The sequence below is a fragment of the Muscardinus avellanarius genome, assembly GCF_963383645.1.
Source record: "Muscardinus avellanarius genome assembly, chromosome: 5".
Lineage (NCBI taxonomy): Eukaryota > Metazoa > Chordata > Mammalia > Rodentia > Gliridae > Muscardinus > Muscardinus avellanarius.
Genome location: NC_137790.1, coordinates 63,374,567 through 63,393,088, shown reverse-complemented (window position 1 = coordinate 63,393,088; position 18,522 = coordinate 63,374,567). Strand labels below are relative to the sequence as shown.

Below are 18,522 nucleotides of genomic sequence, written 5' to 3'. Positions count from 1 at the left end.
TTCCTAGTACTGAAAAAAAAAAAAAGGATTAGCACCACCATGAACACTTAGTTGGTATTTATAAAAGCAGGCTTGGTCTGGGGTTTTAGCCCTACCATGTAGAAGAAAGCTGAGCAGAACATATCTCTTTATAGCACAAGACACGCAATAACAGAGCGTTGTCGGGAGCGCCACAGAAGCGCCCACCCCCGCCCCTTTCCATGGATGTTTTCCCCAAACAAGATTCCTACTACGTGCTGTATCATGACATTTATTTACTTGAGGCCACAGGGCTACTTGAATGGACTTTGCTGTCCACATTTCCTTCATGGATTCCTTATGGATTACAAATCATGAGTACCTTAAAAGAATTAGGCTAAGTTAGCCATAGTTCAAAATTTGTGTTTTTGGATGTTAGATGAATACAACCATATAATTGGTGGCCTTCATGCAGCCTATAGAAACTGATAACTTGCAAAGAATAAAATATAATGAAAAACAATTTCAACTTTGAAAGCATTTTAGGAAAACACATACAATTTTTTTTTTTGGAAAGCATCTTTGTGTTTTAAAAAATTGGGACAAGCTTGCTGTTCAAATTTTTGAAGTACATTTTTTAACATTATGCAAATATTTGAGAGGAAGAATAATTTTTTTTAAAAGAATGCCCAATCAATTTCTCTAACGAAGGATCAGGAAAGCAGAGGTGAGGAGTGTCTTCGGTTTCACAAGCAAATACTTAAGCGTGCACACTGCCTATGTCTAGTTGCTGACAACATCCTACTCCAGGCAACAAGGGATTTGGTCGAAATGGGACTTCACGGAGGCAGAGGTGCCAGACAGCGTGAGAAGGAGCTGGGACACCGAGCTTTGCAACGTCGTGCTGGGGAGAGAATGGGAGTCAGGTGTAACAAGACACAGTATTAAGCTGGCTGTGCTCTTTGCAACCAGCGAGGCAGAGGAAAATGTGTTCATCCTGAGTCACTTCTGAAAACTTCAGGGAGAAGTCTGGACCCCTGGTCCACGTGAGTGACAGACGAGGGATTGGCTTGTGAGCTCCGGGGAGCAGGGCCCCTGGTTAGAGCAGATGTTTCTCTGTTCAAGGTGACGTGGACACAGAGCTGAGCTGTGTGGACTGGAGGCTAAATAAGCACCATTCCTTGGCTGGATCTGCTCCAGGCGCCCGCGCCCATACAGAGGCCTGTCTGCTTGGTGTTTCCAGTCTTTTTATTCTGTCAGTCATTTCTCTTGCTCTTCCTGCTGCAGGAAGAGAATTTCCCAGTTCCCTTCTGTCTCAGAGTTGAGTGGGTCTGGGGAGTAATAGGGCCTAAGTAAGTAGAACAATGAGTCAACACATCAGGGACACGGAGACGCTGGGAGCTAGGTAGGCACCCAGGCCGGGGCCCGGGAATAGTTACCTGTTCGGAGGAGTGTGTGACAACAGCCAACCCTGAGTCCTTCTAATGGCGTTGGACTCTGGGGGAACATTCAGCGTTCCCTCTGAGGGGGCAACTAGCTGGTGCTATCAGGACACCCAGCCAAGCAGGGTGGGCCCTTGGGTCTGCCTCTGCACCCTCTCCACTGTACTCTGAAGAACTGTGGCCTCCCAGGACTTCAGATAAATGAGATGGTGGTATGGACACCCGGAGCAGCGGGAGTCACAGAGGTGTGGTGGCGGCTGCGCCAATGTCTCTGGGTAGAAAATCCAGGCGGCTGGCCTCCTGCAGGCGGCAGCTGGAGGGAAGAGCATAGCAGCATTCTGACAGGTGTCAAGTGACAACAGGGGATGTAGACAGTGAGCTGACTGCAGGCAGCTTTTGTCTGAGTCTAGCTCTTGGCGTTACAGGCAGAGCCTGGGCTGGGCTGGCTCCTCCGGGCTCCTCCTCGGGGCTCTCTTCTGGTCCAGTTCTCTGTAGCTCCTCTCTTTTCCCGCGTGAGTGCAGAGTGGACTCCATAGAGGCAAGTGGCACTTTTGCCAGCGGGGACGTTGCCGCGGTTACTGTGTTTTTCATAAAGCAGCACCGTGTTGGATCACTCCCTCTCCTCCTCTCAATGCCGGAGGCTCAGAAGACGGGGATCTGGTCTCTCCGAACCACATCCAGGTCATCGTCCAAGGTTAATAAAACCTGGTAGGAGAGGGACAGAGAAATGAAAGGCATGCTCGGGCACGGCCACACCAAGGCCCTGCGTTGACACTCCCACTGGCTGAGTCTCCCTGTTCCTGCTTTCCTGTCTCTGCCGCTCCCTACAATGCCTTGCTCTTATCAAGCACCTAGTATAACTATAAGGCTCATTCTCAGTTAATGCAAACACTCACGAGAACTTATTGTGTGCTTTCTCAATGCTGGAGACAAATTTGGAGGGCAAGAGACAACTTCCTTCCCTCAAGGAGCTTGCATTCAAGGGAGGGCTTTAGACACAAAACAAATGCAGGAGCAAATCGTGCTACATTAGATAGGACTCTGTGCTCACGATAAAAACAAAACCAGGGAAGGGATAAAGGAAGTATGGGATGGGGAGTCATAAGTTTTTATTTACCTGTGGTGCTGGAGAATGAAATAGGGCTGAACTATACTCCCAGCCCTATTTAATTTTTTACTTTGAAACAGAGTCTCACTAAATGGCCGAGGGCCTCACTAAATCGCTGAGGCTGGCCTCCAACTTGTAATCCCAAGGACTGGGATTGCAGGTGTGTGCCTTCATGCCCCACTGGAAAAAATTTTGATATTATGGCCGAGGAAGACATTTCTTAGAAAGTGACGTTTAAGTCAGTACCTAAAAGAAATGAAGTCTTGTTGCATAGAATATTGATATATTAGAAATGGATTCTTCCATTTCCAGCTCCCTTGGTCACCAGTTTTCTCTACTTGGAACCTTAAGCTCCATTTTTGTTGTCTTTTTCATGTAACTGTCAAAAAGAAAAGCCCTAAAGAATGCCTATATGGATTGGTTGAACTTCCCAACCTGCCACTAGGGGGCAGCCCAGCCACACTCTTGACGCTGCCTGGCCCCAGCCCGATTAATGAACAGGGCACCGAGAGCCCACGGGTGCAGTGGTGTCAGCTGATCTTGTGGACAGGCACTGTGGACTTTTAATCTGGAAATGCCAAAATTAGGATTAGAAGGTGCTTGGAGCTATCATCTTAGGCTGACATAAAGATGCATGGCTTCTGGGAAAGGGTTTGGGCAAAAACAGAGAGGCTGAAGACGAGCACCAAGCTGCTCTAGGAATCTGCGAAACACTCATAAAATATTGAGTGAGACAGGAGGAACAGGAGGACAGCAAGCTCAGCACGAGGGAGACCAACTCAACGTTATGGGAATTCTAGCGAACTTCAGAAGTGTTTCCCAGGGGGAATTCCGGACATAAGAGTCTAAGAATCAATTTAGCTCCAATTTATGAAAATAATTTTGTCACTGTGTCTGAAAATGTTGAAAAGTAAAAGCATAATGAAAATAAAGTTATTAATGAACGATATGATATTAAGAAGAAAGTAAAGTGATCTGTACATTGAATAATAGTGAGGAACTGAAAGGGGGTTATGAAATAGTATAAAAGAGGATTCAAGGAAAAGTGGGTGAATAAAAGGACAATGTAAAGAGAGAAGAAAGCCACAAAAAAGATGACCAACTCACCAAGAATGAGAAAAACAGGGCAGTAGCAGAGAGAAAATGCCAGATGTCGTGGTCGTCGAAGAAATCCAGCAGGATGCACTCGTGGTTCTTCTCCCGGGACTCAGCCGGGGTTTCCTGCAGAAACATGGGGCAAGATGTAGGCAAGATTCCCACAGTCCAACTGTTTCAGGGTTTGATATCCAGAAATTCATAAAAGTGCTACCAGTTGTCTCAGAAGTTTAGCTTTTGAGAAAGCACACCTGCTCACAGAAACTTGGACGTACTGTGCACAGCAGCAGCACTCATAATGGTCAAAAGAGAGGAAACCAAAGCCGGGCGTGGTGGCGCACGCCTGTAATCCCTGCTCTTGGGAGGCTGAGACCGCACAGGTTCGAAGCCAGCCTCAGCTGGCTTAGTGAGGCTCTCAGCAACTTAGTGAAACCCTGTTTCCAAATGAAATATAAAATAGTTCTGGGAGCATAGCCCAGAGGTAGAAAGCTCCTGGGTTCCACCCCCCAGTACCACAAAAAAAAAAAAAAAAAGAAGAAACAACATAAATGTTCACCAACTATTAAACAGATAAACATGTGGTATATTCATACAATGGAACAGTATTCAGCAATAAAAAGAAAAGAAGTCCTGATGCATGTTGCATCCTGGGTGAACCTAGTAAACATCATGCTGAGAAAAAGAAGCCTGACTCAAAGGCCACATATTATTCGGTTCCTTTTACATGAAATGTACATAATGGGCAAATCTACAGAGACAAAAGGGGATTTCTGGTTGCTGAGCACTTTCAAGTCTGGGAGAAAGGGGAGTGACTGCTAATAGTTATGGGGTATCTTTTGTGTGTGTGTGTGTGTGTATGTGGTACTAGAGATGGAACCCAGGGGGCATTTTACCTCTAAGTTACACTCCCATCCTTATTTTACTTCTTATTTCAGAACAGGGTCTCACTAAGTTGCTGAGAGCTTTGCTAAGTTGCTGAGGCTGGTCTTGAATCTGCAATCCTCCTGTCTCAGCCTCCCAGGTATTGGGATTACAGGCATGTGCCAACACATCTGGTTGGGGTTTCTTTATTTTTATTTATTTTTTATTTTTTATTTTTTTCATTTTTTTTTATTGGTGCATTATATTCATACAACTTATTGGGGTAAAAAACTTGTGTGTACAAACATGTACTCATCGCTGATTTAACCCCTACCCAATTCCCACCGCATTCCCTCCCCGTCCCTCCCTCCCTTGCTTGGCTTAGTGATTGACTTCGATATGTTTAAGTACATTGTGTGTTTTAGAGATTCCCCCCCCCCTTTCTCCTCCTTTAGGTTGCCTTGTTTGCTCCTCTGGTTGAGGTTTCTTTATGGGTGATAAAATGTTCTAAAATCAATCCACATGATTGCCACAACTCTCTCCCTGTTCTGTGCCTCAAATGTAGCACGGATTTCTGAGGCCTCAGTTTTCCTGCTTATGAAGTGGATATAGAAACCCCTTCCTCCTACCCCAGGTATTTATTGATGGGTAGATAGTGATATTGATTAAAAAAAAAGATGGAGAAGTCACACCAAGCAAGATTTTCACACATGCTGAACCTCTCCTGGGAACAGAATCACAGTACAACGCAGAGGGAGATGGAATCTGCAGTGTCTACAGGCCTCCCGCATTGTGCAGCGTTAACCTGGCAATGATGACCACAGGCACTTGGGCATTTACGTGTGGATACTAAAACCCAGCCCCTCTGGGGGAAGCCTTCCATTGAGAGAGTGTAAAACAGATGAAAAGCAACAAACATATGGAAAGAGGGGGGACGACGAGTCAAAAGGGCAAGATGGGGAAAGAACGGCTTAGACAAGAGAACTGCCTTCTTACCTCCCAGCTGCTGAGAGTCTGGAAGAAAAAATACAGGGCAGCAGCCCACATCACAGCGGTGGCCACGATGCAGAAGAGGGGCAGAGGGAGGACCTTCTCGGAGCTGCGCAGCTGAGGGGAGAGAGGGGCGGTGAGGTTGGGGCATGGCTGCCGCCAGGCCTGGGGAGTGCTCTCTCTCCACGCTCGGGCTCACCTTCATGATGATGTAGAAGGTCAGGTACAGCAGCAGGTTGCAGATGAAGATGCCCAGCATGTAGGACGCAAAGTCCCTGGGCCGGTAGATCAACCCAAAGAGCGCGCTGAGGACATGGGAGAGACGTGTTTGCGGCAGCAGGGGTGCCTGGCTTTTTCCTGCTGCAATCCATTTTGGTGGGGGGAGAAACTGATGTGTGTGTGTGTGTGTGTGTGTGTGTGTGTGTGTGTGTGTTACTGGGGATGGAACCCAGGGCCATTCTACCTTCGAGCAACACCTCCAGCCCTACTTTTTAAAAAATTCTTTATTTCGAAACAGGGTCTCACTGAGTTGCCAAGGGCCTCAGTAAGTAGCTGAGGCTGGCCACGAACCGTGATCCTCCTGTCTCAGCCTCCCGAATGCTGGGGTTACAAGCGTGCGCCACCACGCCCGGCTTAGGTTTGGTTTTGATTATGTGAGAGGCAGAGATAAGCCAGGTGCTTTTGAGCTCCTGGGATCAGAGTCATGGGTCGTTCATTATTAAGAGGTTGACCCAAGCCCCTAACTCCTGCCACTTGAGAGGCTGAGGCAGGAAGATCTTGAGTTTAAGGCTAACCTGGGGAACTTGGCAAGATCCAGTCTCAAAACAAAACTTTAAAAGAGGCTGGGAATGTAGCTCAGTGGTAGAGCACTCGCCCAGCATGTTTGAGGCTCTGGGTTCAATCCTGAGTACCACAGAAACAAGCAAGCAATGAAAAGTGCTTGGGCAAGGCATCCCCAGCACTGCGGCGTCTGCTTCTAAAACATTAGTGGCCAACAAGAACGGCGCACGAGAACAGTGTTCACCTTGTCTCCATTCGTTCCAGTTAAAGGAGGGAATGATTGGAAGTACAGACCTCATCCCAAGGTCATTCCTGGGGTGACGATGTTATGGGAAGGTTTTTCCAGAAGCTTCCCCAAAGATTTTTCCAGAAGTGCCCCCTCAATAAAACTCAAATTCTTATGGCTTGATTCTAAAGGTAGGCATTTGTCTTCCTTCCTTTATATATCTTAATACATGTCAGGAGTTAAGTTATTCTTTTTATAATTTAAGTTATTCTTTTTTTTTCCTGTAGTACTGGGGATTGAACTCAGAGGTGTTCTACCTCTGAGCTAAGCCACAGCCATTTTTATGATTTGTTTTTTTGTTTTGAAACAGGATCCTGCTGAGTTGCTGAAGGGCTAAGTTGCTGAGGCTGGCCTCAAACCTGTGATTCTCCTGTCTCGGCCTCCCAAGTACTGGGGTTATAGGAATGTGCCACTATATTGGGTGGGCATCATTTTTATATCCAAAGTCATTGACCCAGAGAAGCATATGAGCTAAGAGCCATAGATAAAGTAGCTAAACTTAATTATATATTGAATTATCAGTAAAACATCTCACCCATTCAAAGTGAGAATAGGTCACAAAATAATATCAGCGAGCCAGGCACGGTGGCTCACACTTGTAATCCTAGTACTTGGAGGCTAAGACAGGAGGATCGCAAGTTCCCTGCCAGCCTCAGCTACTTAGGCCCTCTGAACCTTAGTGAGACCCTGTTTCAAGATAAAGACTGAGAAATAGGGCTGGGGGTGTAGCTCAGAGGTAGAACGCTCCTGAGTTCAGGCCCTAGTACTGAAAGAAACAATTTCAGTGAGAAAAAATATACATCTTCTGTTTTGTTCTATTTTGAGTTCATTTGAGGAAAAAGGGTCAAGGGGATGGCGAGGCACAAAAAATAGAAAGAGGATGGTGAAGGTGAAGTAGAATGAAAGAGGCTAGAGGGAAAAAGGAGGCAGAAAAACCTCTCCATCCCACCCCGCTTACACACACACACACACACACACACACACACACACACACACACATGCACACACACATACACACACACACAGCAAGAAAGAGACATTCTATAGAAAAGATGGCTACTGGGAAAACTTTATGGAAAGTTCTATAAAATAAAACTGTTGCTTCTTTGCACCTACTGACTCGATATCTATCAATCATCTTCTATCATCTATCAATCTATCTATCATCTATATCTATCTAGCATGTATCGTCTATATCTATTTATCTATCATCTGTCATCTGTATCTATCTTTCATCTATCTGTATACCTATCTGTATTTCCAATTTATCCACATAGAGGTTTGTCTTCTTGAGCCAATGAACTCAATCAGAGCACCAGTACTTTAGAAGAAGCCGCTATTGGTACATTCAAGCTTCCTCTACAGAAAGAAAAATACTTTTTTGCTGTTTTGTTTTTGGTACTGAGAATTGAACCCAAGGACTCTCTGCCTCAGAGCCACAGTCCCAACCTTATTTATTTATTTATTTATTTTTGTGGTACTGGGGGTGGAACCCAGAGGCTTTCTACCTCCGGGCTATATTCCCAAACCCTTTTTTATACTTTATTTGGAAACAGGGTCTCACTAAGTTGCTTAGAGCCTCACTAAGTTGCTGAGGCTGACTTCGAACCTGTGCGATCCTCCTGTCTCAGCCTCCCAAGCGCGGGGACTACAAGCGTGCGCCACCATGCCCGGCTTCGTATTTTATTTTTTTATGTTGAATCAGGGTCTCACTAAGTTGCTGAGATTGGCCTCAAACCTGTGATCCTCCTGTCTCAGCCTCCCAAGTACTGGGATTCCAGGTGAATACCATAGCGCCCAGGGAAAAATATCTTTTAATAAAATCTCTAGGACAAGCACAGATTTACCCTGTCCTTAATTTCAGATTTCTTGGTAAAAATGATGGTCAAGGAAAACTGTACCAGAGTATTATAAAGACAGTAAGAAAGGCAAACCATATCTTTCTAAGACTACTTACAAGGACCAGTTAACGAGATTCCCCACAACGAGCAACACCATTCTGTCCTGGAAAAGAGGAAAGAGCGCATCCAATGAGGGTTGTAGGCGCTGCTGCTCTTCCCACCCCGTGGCGTGAAGGCAGGGTCTGCAGGAAAACGATTGCCTGGGAACAGGGGCGCGTGTAGTTCCAAGAGGGCCTGGTCTACTGACACTAATCCTCTCCAAGGACCAAACGGCTGGCCTCTTCCTCACTGCAAACAGACCTGGCTTTGTCGCCGTCAGAGGAAACCTGGTTGGCCAACAGGATGCCTCCCCTCGGGGTTTAGTGAAGTTGGGCCTCTGGGCGCACTTTCAGTGGGGTGGCTGGCGGCGTGTGCTGATTACTAAGTGGTTAGAATCCTGCCACTGTCCTGTGCGAGCGAGGCCTGTTTTCCTGGCTTGTGTTACTTGGTGGTCTCCATTGCAGCTGTCAGGACCAACTATGTTACTTCTGTACCTATCGCTCAGGTGTCAAGGAGGTCCTGCCAATTCCCAGGCTCCTGGTCTCTCCAACACATGGTCTTGAAACTAAAATTACTGAGTAAAAGAAAAAAAATACAGAGGAACAGTCCATCTTTTTTGGGGGGGGCACTGGGGATTGAACCCAGGGGTGTTCTACCTCTGAGATACACCCCCAGCCCTATTTTATTTTATTTTTTGTGGTACTAGGAATTGAACCGGGGCTGGGGTGGGGAGAGCATTCTACCTCTGAGCTATACTTCCAGCACTATTTTTATTTATTTTCTTTCTTTCTTTAATTTTTTTTTTGTAGTACTGGGGAAGGAACTCAGGGGCATTTTACCTCTGAGCTATACCCCCAGACCTATTTTTTATTCTTTATTTTGAAACAGGATCTCACTGAGTTGTGGAGGGCCTCACTAAATAAATAGCTGAAACTATCCGTGAGCCACAATCCTCCTGTCTCAGCCTCCCAAATGCTGGTATTACAAGTGTGTGCCACCATGCCTGGCCTTTATTCTTTATTTTGAAACAGATCTCACTGAGTTGCAAAGCACCTCACTAAGTAGCTGAAGCTGTCTTCGAACTGTGATCCTCCTGTCTCAGCCTCCTGAATGCTGGGATTATAAGGGTGAGCCACCACGCCCGGCCCTATTTTTTTTTTAAACTTTGAAACAGGGTCTCACTAAATTGCTGAGGGCCTTGCTAACTTCCTGAGACTAGCCTCAAACTGGTAATCCTCCTGTCTCAGCCTTCCAAGTACCAGGATGAGAGGACTGTACCATCACACCTGGCTGGAACAGTCCATCTTAAAAAAATAATTGTTCTGAGCTGGGCGTTGTGGTGCACGCTTGTAGTCCCAGCTTTTGGGAAGCTGAGACAGAGGGATCGCAGTTTGTGACCAGCCTCAGCTACTTAGTGAGGCCCTTTGCAACTCAGTGAGACCCTGTTTCAAAATAAAGAATAAAAAACAGGGCTAAGGGTGTAGCTTGGAGGTAGAATGCCCTTAGATTTCATCCCCAGTACTGCAAAAAAAAAAAAAAAAAAAAAAAAAAAGTTCTGGTAGAGATGTATTCACAATCTATTCCTGCTTCTTTGCATATTACTTAAAACTTGCAGGTGTTGTATAATTTTACTTTATTTTGCATGGCCAATTATCTGCTATTGAAAAGTAAAAGTTCTCTGTCTTTGGAACTGATTCATAGACTTTGGAGGGTATATCTTTATTTAAAAAAGCTATGAGAATAGCCCCAAATCAGAACACTGACAACACCAAATATTGCAGATGTTGAGAAATAAGAACTTTCATTTAGGCCTGGTGTGGTGGCACACGCTTGTAATCCCAGTACTCGGGAGGCTGAGACTGGAGGATCTCAGGTTTGTGGCCAGCCTCACTTAGTGAGGCCCTCTGCAACATAATGAGACCCTGTTTCAAAATAAAGAATAAAAAATAGGGCTGGGAGTATAGCTTGGAGATAGAATGCCCCTGAGTTCAATCCTCAGTACCACAACCCCCCCCCCATAAAAACCCCACTTTCATTCATCGCCGGTGGGAATATAAAATACTATTGTTACTTTGGAAAACAGCTTGGCAGTGTCTTAAAACACTACGCACATGCTTACCATAAGATTCAGCAATCACTCTCCTGGGTAATTGCCCAAATGAATTGAAAACGCGTGCCCACACAAAACCTGCGCATGACTGTTGGAGCAGTTTTATTTCTAACTGCCCAGACTTTGAAGCAAGCGAGATGCCTTCAGTAGGTGCATGGACAAATAAGCCTTCAGGGGTTGGAGCACTATGTATTTATTCTTTTTTCATTTTTGGTGGTATTGGGTGTGGAACCCAGGGATTTTCTACCTCTGGGCTATACTCCAGACCTAGTTTATACTTTATTTGGATACAGGATCTCACTAAGTTGCTGAGCGCCTCACTCAGTAGCTGAGGCTGGCTTCGAACCGGTGCGATCCTCCTGTCTCAGCCTCCCAAGCACTGGGATTACAAAAGTGTGCCACCACGCCTGGCTGTATTTCTTTATTTTTTTTATTTTTTGCGGGTCTGGAGATGGAACCCATGGGGAAATCGACCTCCGAGCTACACTCCCTGCCCTATTTTTTATTCTTTATTTTGAAACAGGGTCTCACTAAGTAGCTGAAGCTGGCCACAAACCAAGATCCTCTTGTCTCAGCCTCCCAAATGCTGGGATTACAAGCGTGCGCCACCACGCCTGGAGACTATGCATTTCTAAAAAGAAACAGATTATGGAGCCATGAAAAGACATGGAGGAGATGAAATACATGTGACTAAGTGAAAGAGGCCAACGTGGAAAGGCTCCGCGCTGTATGATTCCAATCACATGACATTTTAGAAAAAGCAAGACTATTGGTTGGTTGGCAGGGTTTAAGGGTGGAGGGAATAGACAGAGCATAGAGGTTTTTTAGGGCAGTGAAACTGTTCTGTACAATACTGTAATTGTAAGGATACACCATTATATGCTTGTTACAACCCACAGAATGTACAAGAGTGAACCCTAATGTCAACTCCAGATGGAGTGATGCTGTGTTGATGGATGTGGTGTCATTGATTGTAACCAAGGTGCCATTCCATGGGGGACCGTGATAGTGGAGGAGGCTGTGCATGTGTAGGAGCAGAAGGTATGTAGAAAACCTCTCTACCCTTTGCTCAATTTTGCTGTGAACCTAGAACTGTTTTAGGCATCAATTAACATAAAACAATGGATGAATAAGCCAAACATTAACTGCCCCTCTGGGTTCACAGAGGTAAGCGTAGGTCCAAAAATACCTACAGGTCCTAAAAGACTTTTTATTCTCACCTGAATAAAACTCAAGCCTCCATTCTCTCAATATTTTAGTGAATATAGTTCCTGCCAAGCTCTAGAGGGATTAAAGAGTCACATTCCACTGAGTGTGGTTATAATCCCAGTACTTGAGAGGCTGAGATCGGATTACAGGTTCAACCAATGAGAATTTTAGCAACCTAGTGAAACCTTGTTTCAGTACAAAAAAATTTAAAGGGTTGGAGGTGCATAATCGAGGTAAAATGCCTCTGGATTCAATCCCCAGTAGCACCAGAAAAAAAAAAAGAAGAAAACAAAAAGGAAAAAAAAAAATTCTCACATTCATTTATGTAAGAATCCTTCCAATGATAAACTATTAGCAGGTGCTTTTTTAATTCCTATGTGCCAGGCCCAAATGCATTGCTAGAACTGATGCAAGCACTGTGGAGACACTGCAGCAGTGGGCTCAGAGGGGTAAGGAGCCTTCCCGACAGCACTGGTCGATGAGCCGAGATGGAGCCGGGCCGGGGCCCTGCTAAGTCCGGGGTAGAAATGGACAGTAAGCTGGAGACTACACAGGAGGATTTAACAAAGTACATTTCAATCATCAAGCAATAACATTAAAACAATTCTCAGTCATTATTAAAAAAAATCAAGCAATACAGAAATGCTTAGTGTGGAAAGTATAAGTTTCCAGCAAGCGACTGGAGTGAGCATACGCCCCAGTTTGCTGGGATGATCCCGGCTTACACTTGCTGACTTGGTGTAAGTATCAGTAGAGCGCTCCTTCACATTCTCCAGGGAACGTGGGGTGATTGTTTATAGGGACACTCTATCTTGATCCTCCCGCACAGCAATGATCGCTACTTAAAAGTTTGGTGTACATATTTTCTTCTTCTCTTTAGACTAGCAGACATTTCATTTACAGAACTGGGACCATCCCAGCTTGAGTTTTACGAAAGAGAAAACAACCTACTTCTCCCACGAACTGGACCCCAGCCACTCTGGGCCATCTGGTCCTTTTGATTTTTGGAGCTCTGAGTGACCGTCCACAGTCTGCCCTCCTGCTGTCCCTCTCCCCTGGGAGAAGGCCAAGGAACACAGGCCCATGCACGTACCATGTACAGGGGCCGGCTGCACTGCTGGATACAATCCGTGTAGATCACCATCGCTGCTCGCCGGAAAATCCCCAAATCTGCCAATGATGCATGGCACGAGGAGAAGGCTTAGTCAGAGAAGATAAAAGTACTGGGAAGTGGCCTAAGCGTTCGGGGCTAGGATGAAGTAGTCTTTACTTTATAAAAACACATCAGAATGCTTTGCACCTAGTAGGCGAGCAATACATAAGTGTGTGTTTCAAATGTGCCGTCACGGAGCGATCGCCACAACCACCCATCACGCAGCGGGGAGCCAAGCAAGATGGATGGGAACCAGCACCTGCAAGTACCGTGGGTGGCTGGCGACCCTTCTCCTATTTCCTCCAGCTGTGCTTCCCTTTGTTTATAGTGTGTGTATGTGGGGAGAGACTGGGGGTTGAATCCAGGGACATTCTACCTCTGAGCTACACTCCCAGTTCTTTTTACTTTTTGCTTTTGAAACAGGGTCTCACTAGGTTGCCGAGAATCTCACTATTGGCTGTTCTCGATCCTCCTGTCTCAGCTTCCCAATACTGGGGTCACAGGCTTGCACCACCACGCTCTTAGTTTACAGTTTACCCTGCTGGCATTTTCTTTTAGCAAAAATGTTATGGGCCCCCTTAAATAGACTTTAAAACGTTTGCTTTCCTTAGAGGATGGGGCATCTTAACTTGTAAAGTTTCCAATTTTGATTTCTCAATGTGATTTTGAGTTAGTAAGAATTGAGCCGAAGGGTCCCAGGCTATTTTAAGCATGTTAAAAAGTCTATCTGTATTGAAATGATGGCGTAAGTAGTCAAATAAATGGAAATAAAGTTGGGGAGGAAAAGACAGAAAAGTTTGTTAAAAAATGCAGTTCCACAAAAAGGAAGAGTTGAAATGTAGTTTGTGTCTGTGTCCTGTTACACAAACAGGGTCAAGGTCAAAGGCAGGCGGTCTTTCTTTGAGCTTGTCCACATCATTGAAATCAAATGCAAGGCTGGGTCTGTCGAGAGCAAGTATTTCAGAGAGTGCGGGTCCCATCTCTGTTAAGGATCTCACTCCATGCCTGTAATTCTAGCTACTGGGGAGGCTGAGGCAGGAGGAGCACAAGTGTAAGGCTAGCCAGGGCAACACAGCGATGCTATTCCTTCTTAAGGCTAACCATACGGTGAATTTAACTAGGAGGGAGGGCCTGTCTATGTGACAGGCCAGAAGAAGCTCCCAGCTGCCTGGGCTGGAGCATAGCCTCACCTCAAGCCTCCCTCTGCCTCCCCCTCCCCTGGATCTTGCACCACCTGGAAGAGGAGATGGGAGAGCAGAGCTGGCAGCCAGCCAGCAGAGTCACTTTGATAAGGAAACAATCTAGAGCCCTGGGAAGAGAGGTAGGACATTACCTGTGTCAGACACATCTGAACCAGTGGGAGGCAGAGAAGAAACGAGAGAAAGAAATGATGTGTAAGAAGGAAGCCAAACAGGTACACTACTCCGCATTTAATTATTTTCTCAACATGATGACTATACTTTCATTTTCTAATTATAAAAGTAACATTTGCTCATCATAAGGAACACAGAATCTAGCTGCCTGTTGCCAGCATTCAGAAGTTTCCTGCTCAAAGAATGAGTGGAGACTGGACTGTCCTGTCTTCCTGACCACTTCCACGGACCTGTCGCAATTTATACTCCATTTCCTCTCATGAGCGGACATTGGTTTTTTTTTTTCTAGGGCTCTGGACCAAAGGACACAGCAGTGCTCTGGGCAGGTAGCTCTATGGTTTTCTATCTTACTTATGAAATGTTCTGTCTCAAAAAGCTCTAGCCCTAGGATCTGGAAATAATACGTGATTATTCTTGACAACCATTTAGGCGTGGTTAGAACAATGCTCCTTTTTGAATGCTGCAAATGGAAAAATGTTCCTCTGGGTGGAACTAGTGGTATGACCAACATTCTATTCTCCAAATGTACTTTCAAAGTGAGGCGGACTCCATAGTGTTTGCAAGTAGGAGCTGGAGACACACCTCAGCTCAGTGGTAGGGTGAGCTTAGTTTCCCAGCTGAAAACAGAACCAGTGATAACAGCTAATTGCATCCTATATGGGAGAGGAAACTTGGAGAGAATTAACTCCAGCCCAGACTTCCAAGCATGCACTCACAGTAGCCAGTAAGCTTTCATGTAGGATGAGAGAAGGCAATGCCTGCTTTCTCAGGGGAAATAGAGTAAAAGGTGACTCACCTATCTTGAAACGACCCATGTAGTAGATCTGGGTGCTGAGGGCCAGAGAGGCCAGAATATGGATTGCAGAGAAGATGACCCAGAACAACACGCCATTTTTTCCAAACACCTAGAAATAAAGATGGAGGTTACCTTCATCTGGGGCTTCCCAGAGAACTCATTGAAATCATGGCCTCTTACACATGCTGAAGGACTCGAAAACAGGGCCACCTGTGTGTTTTGTGTTCTCCCCTTCTTGGAACTTATAATAATCTTACTCCACGGTGGGCAGGAAAAGAGTGGCTCCCTGGCCAAATGAAAATGGAAAAAAGGGAAAAACTAGGGCAGGCAGCTGAGAAGGTCTAAAGTTGGGACTGATGCTCTTCAAATAATGAAGTTAATCCACATTTGTTGACCTTGCACAATCAGAAAGCTCCTTCCTTCCTTCCTTCCTTCCTTCCTTCCTTCCTTCCTTCATTCTTTCCTTCTTGTTCTTGCTGTACTAGGGATTCTACCTCTGAGATACTCTTCCTAGCCCTATTTTTTTAATTTTGAGAGTCTAAGTTGTGGAGTGCCTTGCTAAGTTGCTGAGACTGTCCTCGAACCCGAGATCTTCCTATCTCAGCCTCCCATGTACTAGGATTACAGGCGTATGCCATCAAGCCTGGCTCAAAAAGTGGTTTCTGTTCTTTCACATTGGTCTCTCCAATTAGCTTGGAGGCCTCTAGTCCAATCTCACAATGGTCAGACTTTAGATTAGTATTAAAACTGTTCATAGATAGTTTTACAATCGTCTGTTTCATTATTAGAAATAAGATGCTTAGTAATTAAGAGAGCCATGAGTGTGCCCAGGATAGGAGCGTGTCCTGCTGACGAGAAGTTAGGATAAATCCAAATCTGTGCATCTGTGGCCCAACATACAGACAAATGACAGAAGGCCTCCCAGGAGAGCCCGTCTTGAGGGCCAGCCTGAAGGCAGCGGAGAGGGACGCACCACTCCGAGGACGGTGAGCGTGATGACCACGGCGAAGGAGGCGTAGGCGGAGTAGGCGCTGGCGTTGATGTCCGGGTGGCGGGTCTGATAGAGCTTCAGCATGCAGAGGCCCGCGATCATGTACATGAAGGAGGTGTCTGAGGACCCAGAGGAGGAGCCGAGACAAGAGGTTCAGTAGGTGACAGGCAGATGACACTTTCTAGAGTTTTCTTTGGCCTATGAGTACCTTTTACTTCAGCCCATGGGACATTTGTTGCTCTCTGATGTGTGGTACCCTCGAACACATCAGCCTCCCCAACACACTCGCTGGGCAGACTCCATGCATTCCATTTCTAAGACCGTTCTTGGCTCAAAGAAGGGCAATATCTAATAGGGCAAACAATTAACTATCCCCACTTGCAAAGGTATTTGCATTATAAATGCAGCAGTAGCAACGCAAGAATCCCTAATGAAATGGTAACAGCTTAGGCAGTGTGATAATGAGGGTCAGGTGGGTGTAGGAGGTTGTTCTCGGCACCCTGAAATATAACCACACGGGTTATTACATATATATATAGCTTTATATCCTAGTGATGGAAAACAGCTGGACATTACATGTAGCTTAGTTGCCTTAGAAATAGGGAAATGCAAAGCAAAATGTTAATGCAATGCCTCAGATTATTACTCACACTTTTAGCAAAGCATTTAAGTGATGATAACAACTGTTAATGATGATGCGGGGAAAATTCTTGCACAGCCAGTGGGAATATGAATTAATACACTGGAGAGAAATTTGTTCCTTTTCAGTAAAATAAAAGATGCACACACAGGGTGAATAAAAAAATTCTACTTCTAGGTCTCCCAGGGAACCTTTCTTATATCTACACAAGGGGACATGAACAAGGATATTCACTGCAGCATTGTATGTAGCAGCAAAATATTGGCAATAAGTAAATGTTGGGTGGAAGAATTGACAAATGTGATCTATTTTATGACAATCCTTGAATATGAACACACTCCACATCCTTGATATGATTTTGATAAATCTCAAAAACATTGTTGAATGAAAAGAAAGGTCACAGAGCACAATGCGATAAATTAATATTCGTTTACTAAGAATATAATAAAAATATAAAATAGGACAAATACCAAATTCAATATAGTTGTTGCCTCTGGGAAAGGATGAAGGGGGTTAAGTTTGGGAAATGGTTCCAAAGCCTACCTTATTTTCAATTCAGGGAAGATAACCCCACCCTTGGCTCCAGGGATGGGTCTGTTGGTCTAAAGACCCCCTCCTTTCCTGATTGGTGAAGCAACCCAGGCCTGAGCTAACCAGCACTTAGGGAATGTTTCAGGAATGGGTTTGTTTATGACTATTTAAACTATTGATGAGTGAGGGAACCTTATCTGTGGGTTTCTTGAAAAGAAGTTTCTTTTGCTCTTAAATGAAAGTTCTTGGAAGGCAGCTTGAGACCTCCTCTGAAATGGGGGAATGGAGATACGAAGCCATGACCTGCTAGAATTATTTTTTGCCACTTTAAGGGAAATTAGTCTCAGGATAAAACTGATGGGCAGGCAAGGCATAATCAGATGACTTACACAGAGAAATGGAGCCAGAGCCATGAGATAAGCTACCTACAAGTCCCTTCTACCTCTTGATTTCCAGATAGCGAGATGAGAGTTGTCCGTATTCTTGTATTCTTCAATCCAATCTGAATTGTTTTTTTTTTATTACTTCTACCTGTGAGCAGTCTAACTGCTCAATTATGATAAGTTACACTGACAGGCTTTTCCAGATGCATTTTATGACATATGACAGTCCTGTTGTTGTCTGACTTGCTGCCTCATGCTTAGCTCACTTTTGATATCTCCATGGGATCATCATTCAGTGTTGAGTGTTTTCTGTTCTAAAAGGTGATCAAAACCAACATGGTGCAATGTGTGGAAACCACATTCCGTGGGGATCTCTCAGATCTCTTTGGTTCACACAAAAAGCCTTTAAATCCTGCAGACATGAGCTCAGCATTTTTATTTTCATTTATTTATTTGTTTATTTTTGTGGTACTGGGGATGGAACCCAGGGGTTCTACTTCTGGGCTACACCCTCAGACCTATTTTTGTATTTTTATTTTGAAACAGGGTCTCACTAAGTTGCTGAGAGCCTCGCTAAGTAGCCGAAGCTGTCTTTGAACCGGTGCGATCCTCCTGTCTCAGCCTCCCAGGTGCGGGGATTACAAGCGTGCGCCACCACGTCCGGTGAGCTCAGCATTTTTAAAGGTCCTAGGGTAAGACTCCTATGACTCAAATCTGTGTAGTTGATATAAATTCTTATTTTATTTTATTATTATTATTTTTGTGTGGTACTGGGGTTCCTGGAAGCCCTTCTACCTCCGGGCTACACTCCCAGACCTATTTTATTTTTTGGAAAGAGGGTCTCCTAAGCCAGCGCGGCTGGCTTCGAACCTGCGC

The 18,522-nt window shown here is 45.1% G+C and overlaps 1 protein-coding gene across 6 annotated transcripts in view; it reads right to left on the bottom strand.

The window, feature by feature from the left end:
- Positions 1–2,042: 2,042 nt before the first annotated feature.
- Positions 2,043–18,522, bottom strand: part of SIDT1 (SID1 transmembrane family member 1) — a gene marked incomplete at both ends in the record, with an annotated part of 113,001 nt that continues 96,521 nt past the window's right edge. For 4 of the 6 annotated variants that reach the window (XM_080696713.1, XM_080696715.1, XM_080696716.1 and 1 more), the window contains 9 exons: positions 2,043–2,105; positions 3,616–3,729; positions 5,461–5,571; positions 5,654–5,759; positions 8,478–8,524; positions 12,873–12,949; positions 14,266–14,280; positions 15,102–15,210; positions 16,075–16,211. In XM_080696713.1, coding sequence (XP_080552839.1) covers positions 2,043–2,105; positions 3,616–3,729; positions 5,461–5,571; positions 5,654–5,759; positions 8,478–8,524; positions 12,873–12,949; positions 14,266–14,280; positions 15,102–15,210; positions 16,075–16,211 — 779 coding nt within the window. Of the gene's footprint in view, positions 2,106–3,615; positions 3,730–5,460; positions 5,572–5,653; positions 5,760–8,477; positions 8,525–12,872; positions 12,980–14,265; positions 14,281–15,101; positions 15,211–16,074; positions 16,212–18,522 lie in introns of all 6 variants that reach the window. The other 2 variants (XM_080696712.1, XM_080696714.1) reach the window with 2 other exon arrangements.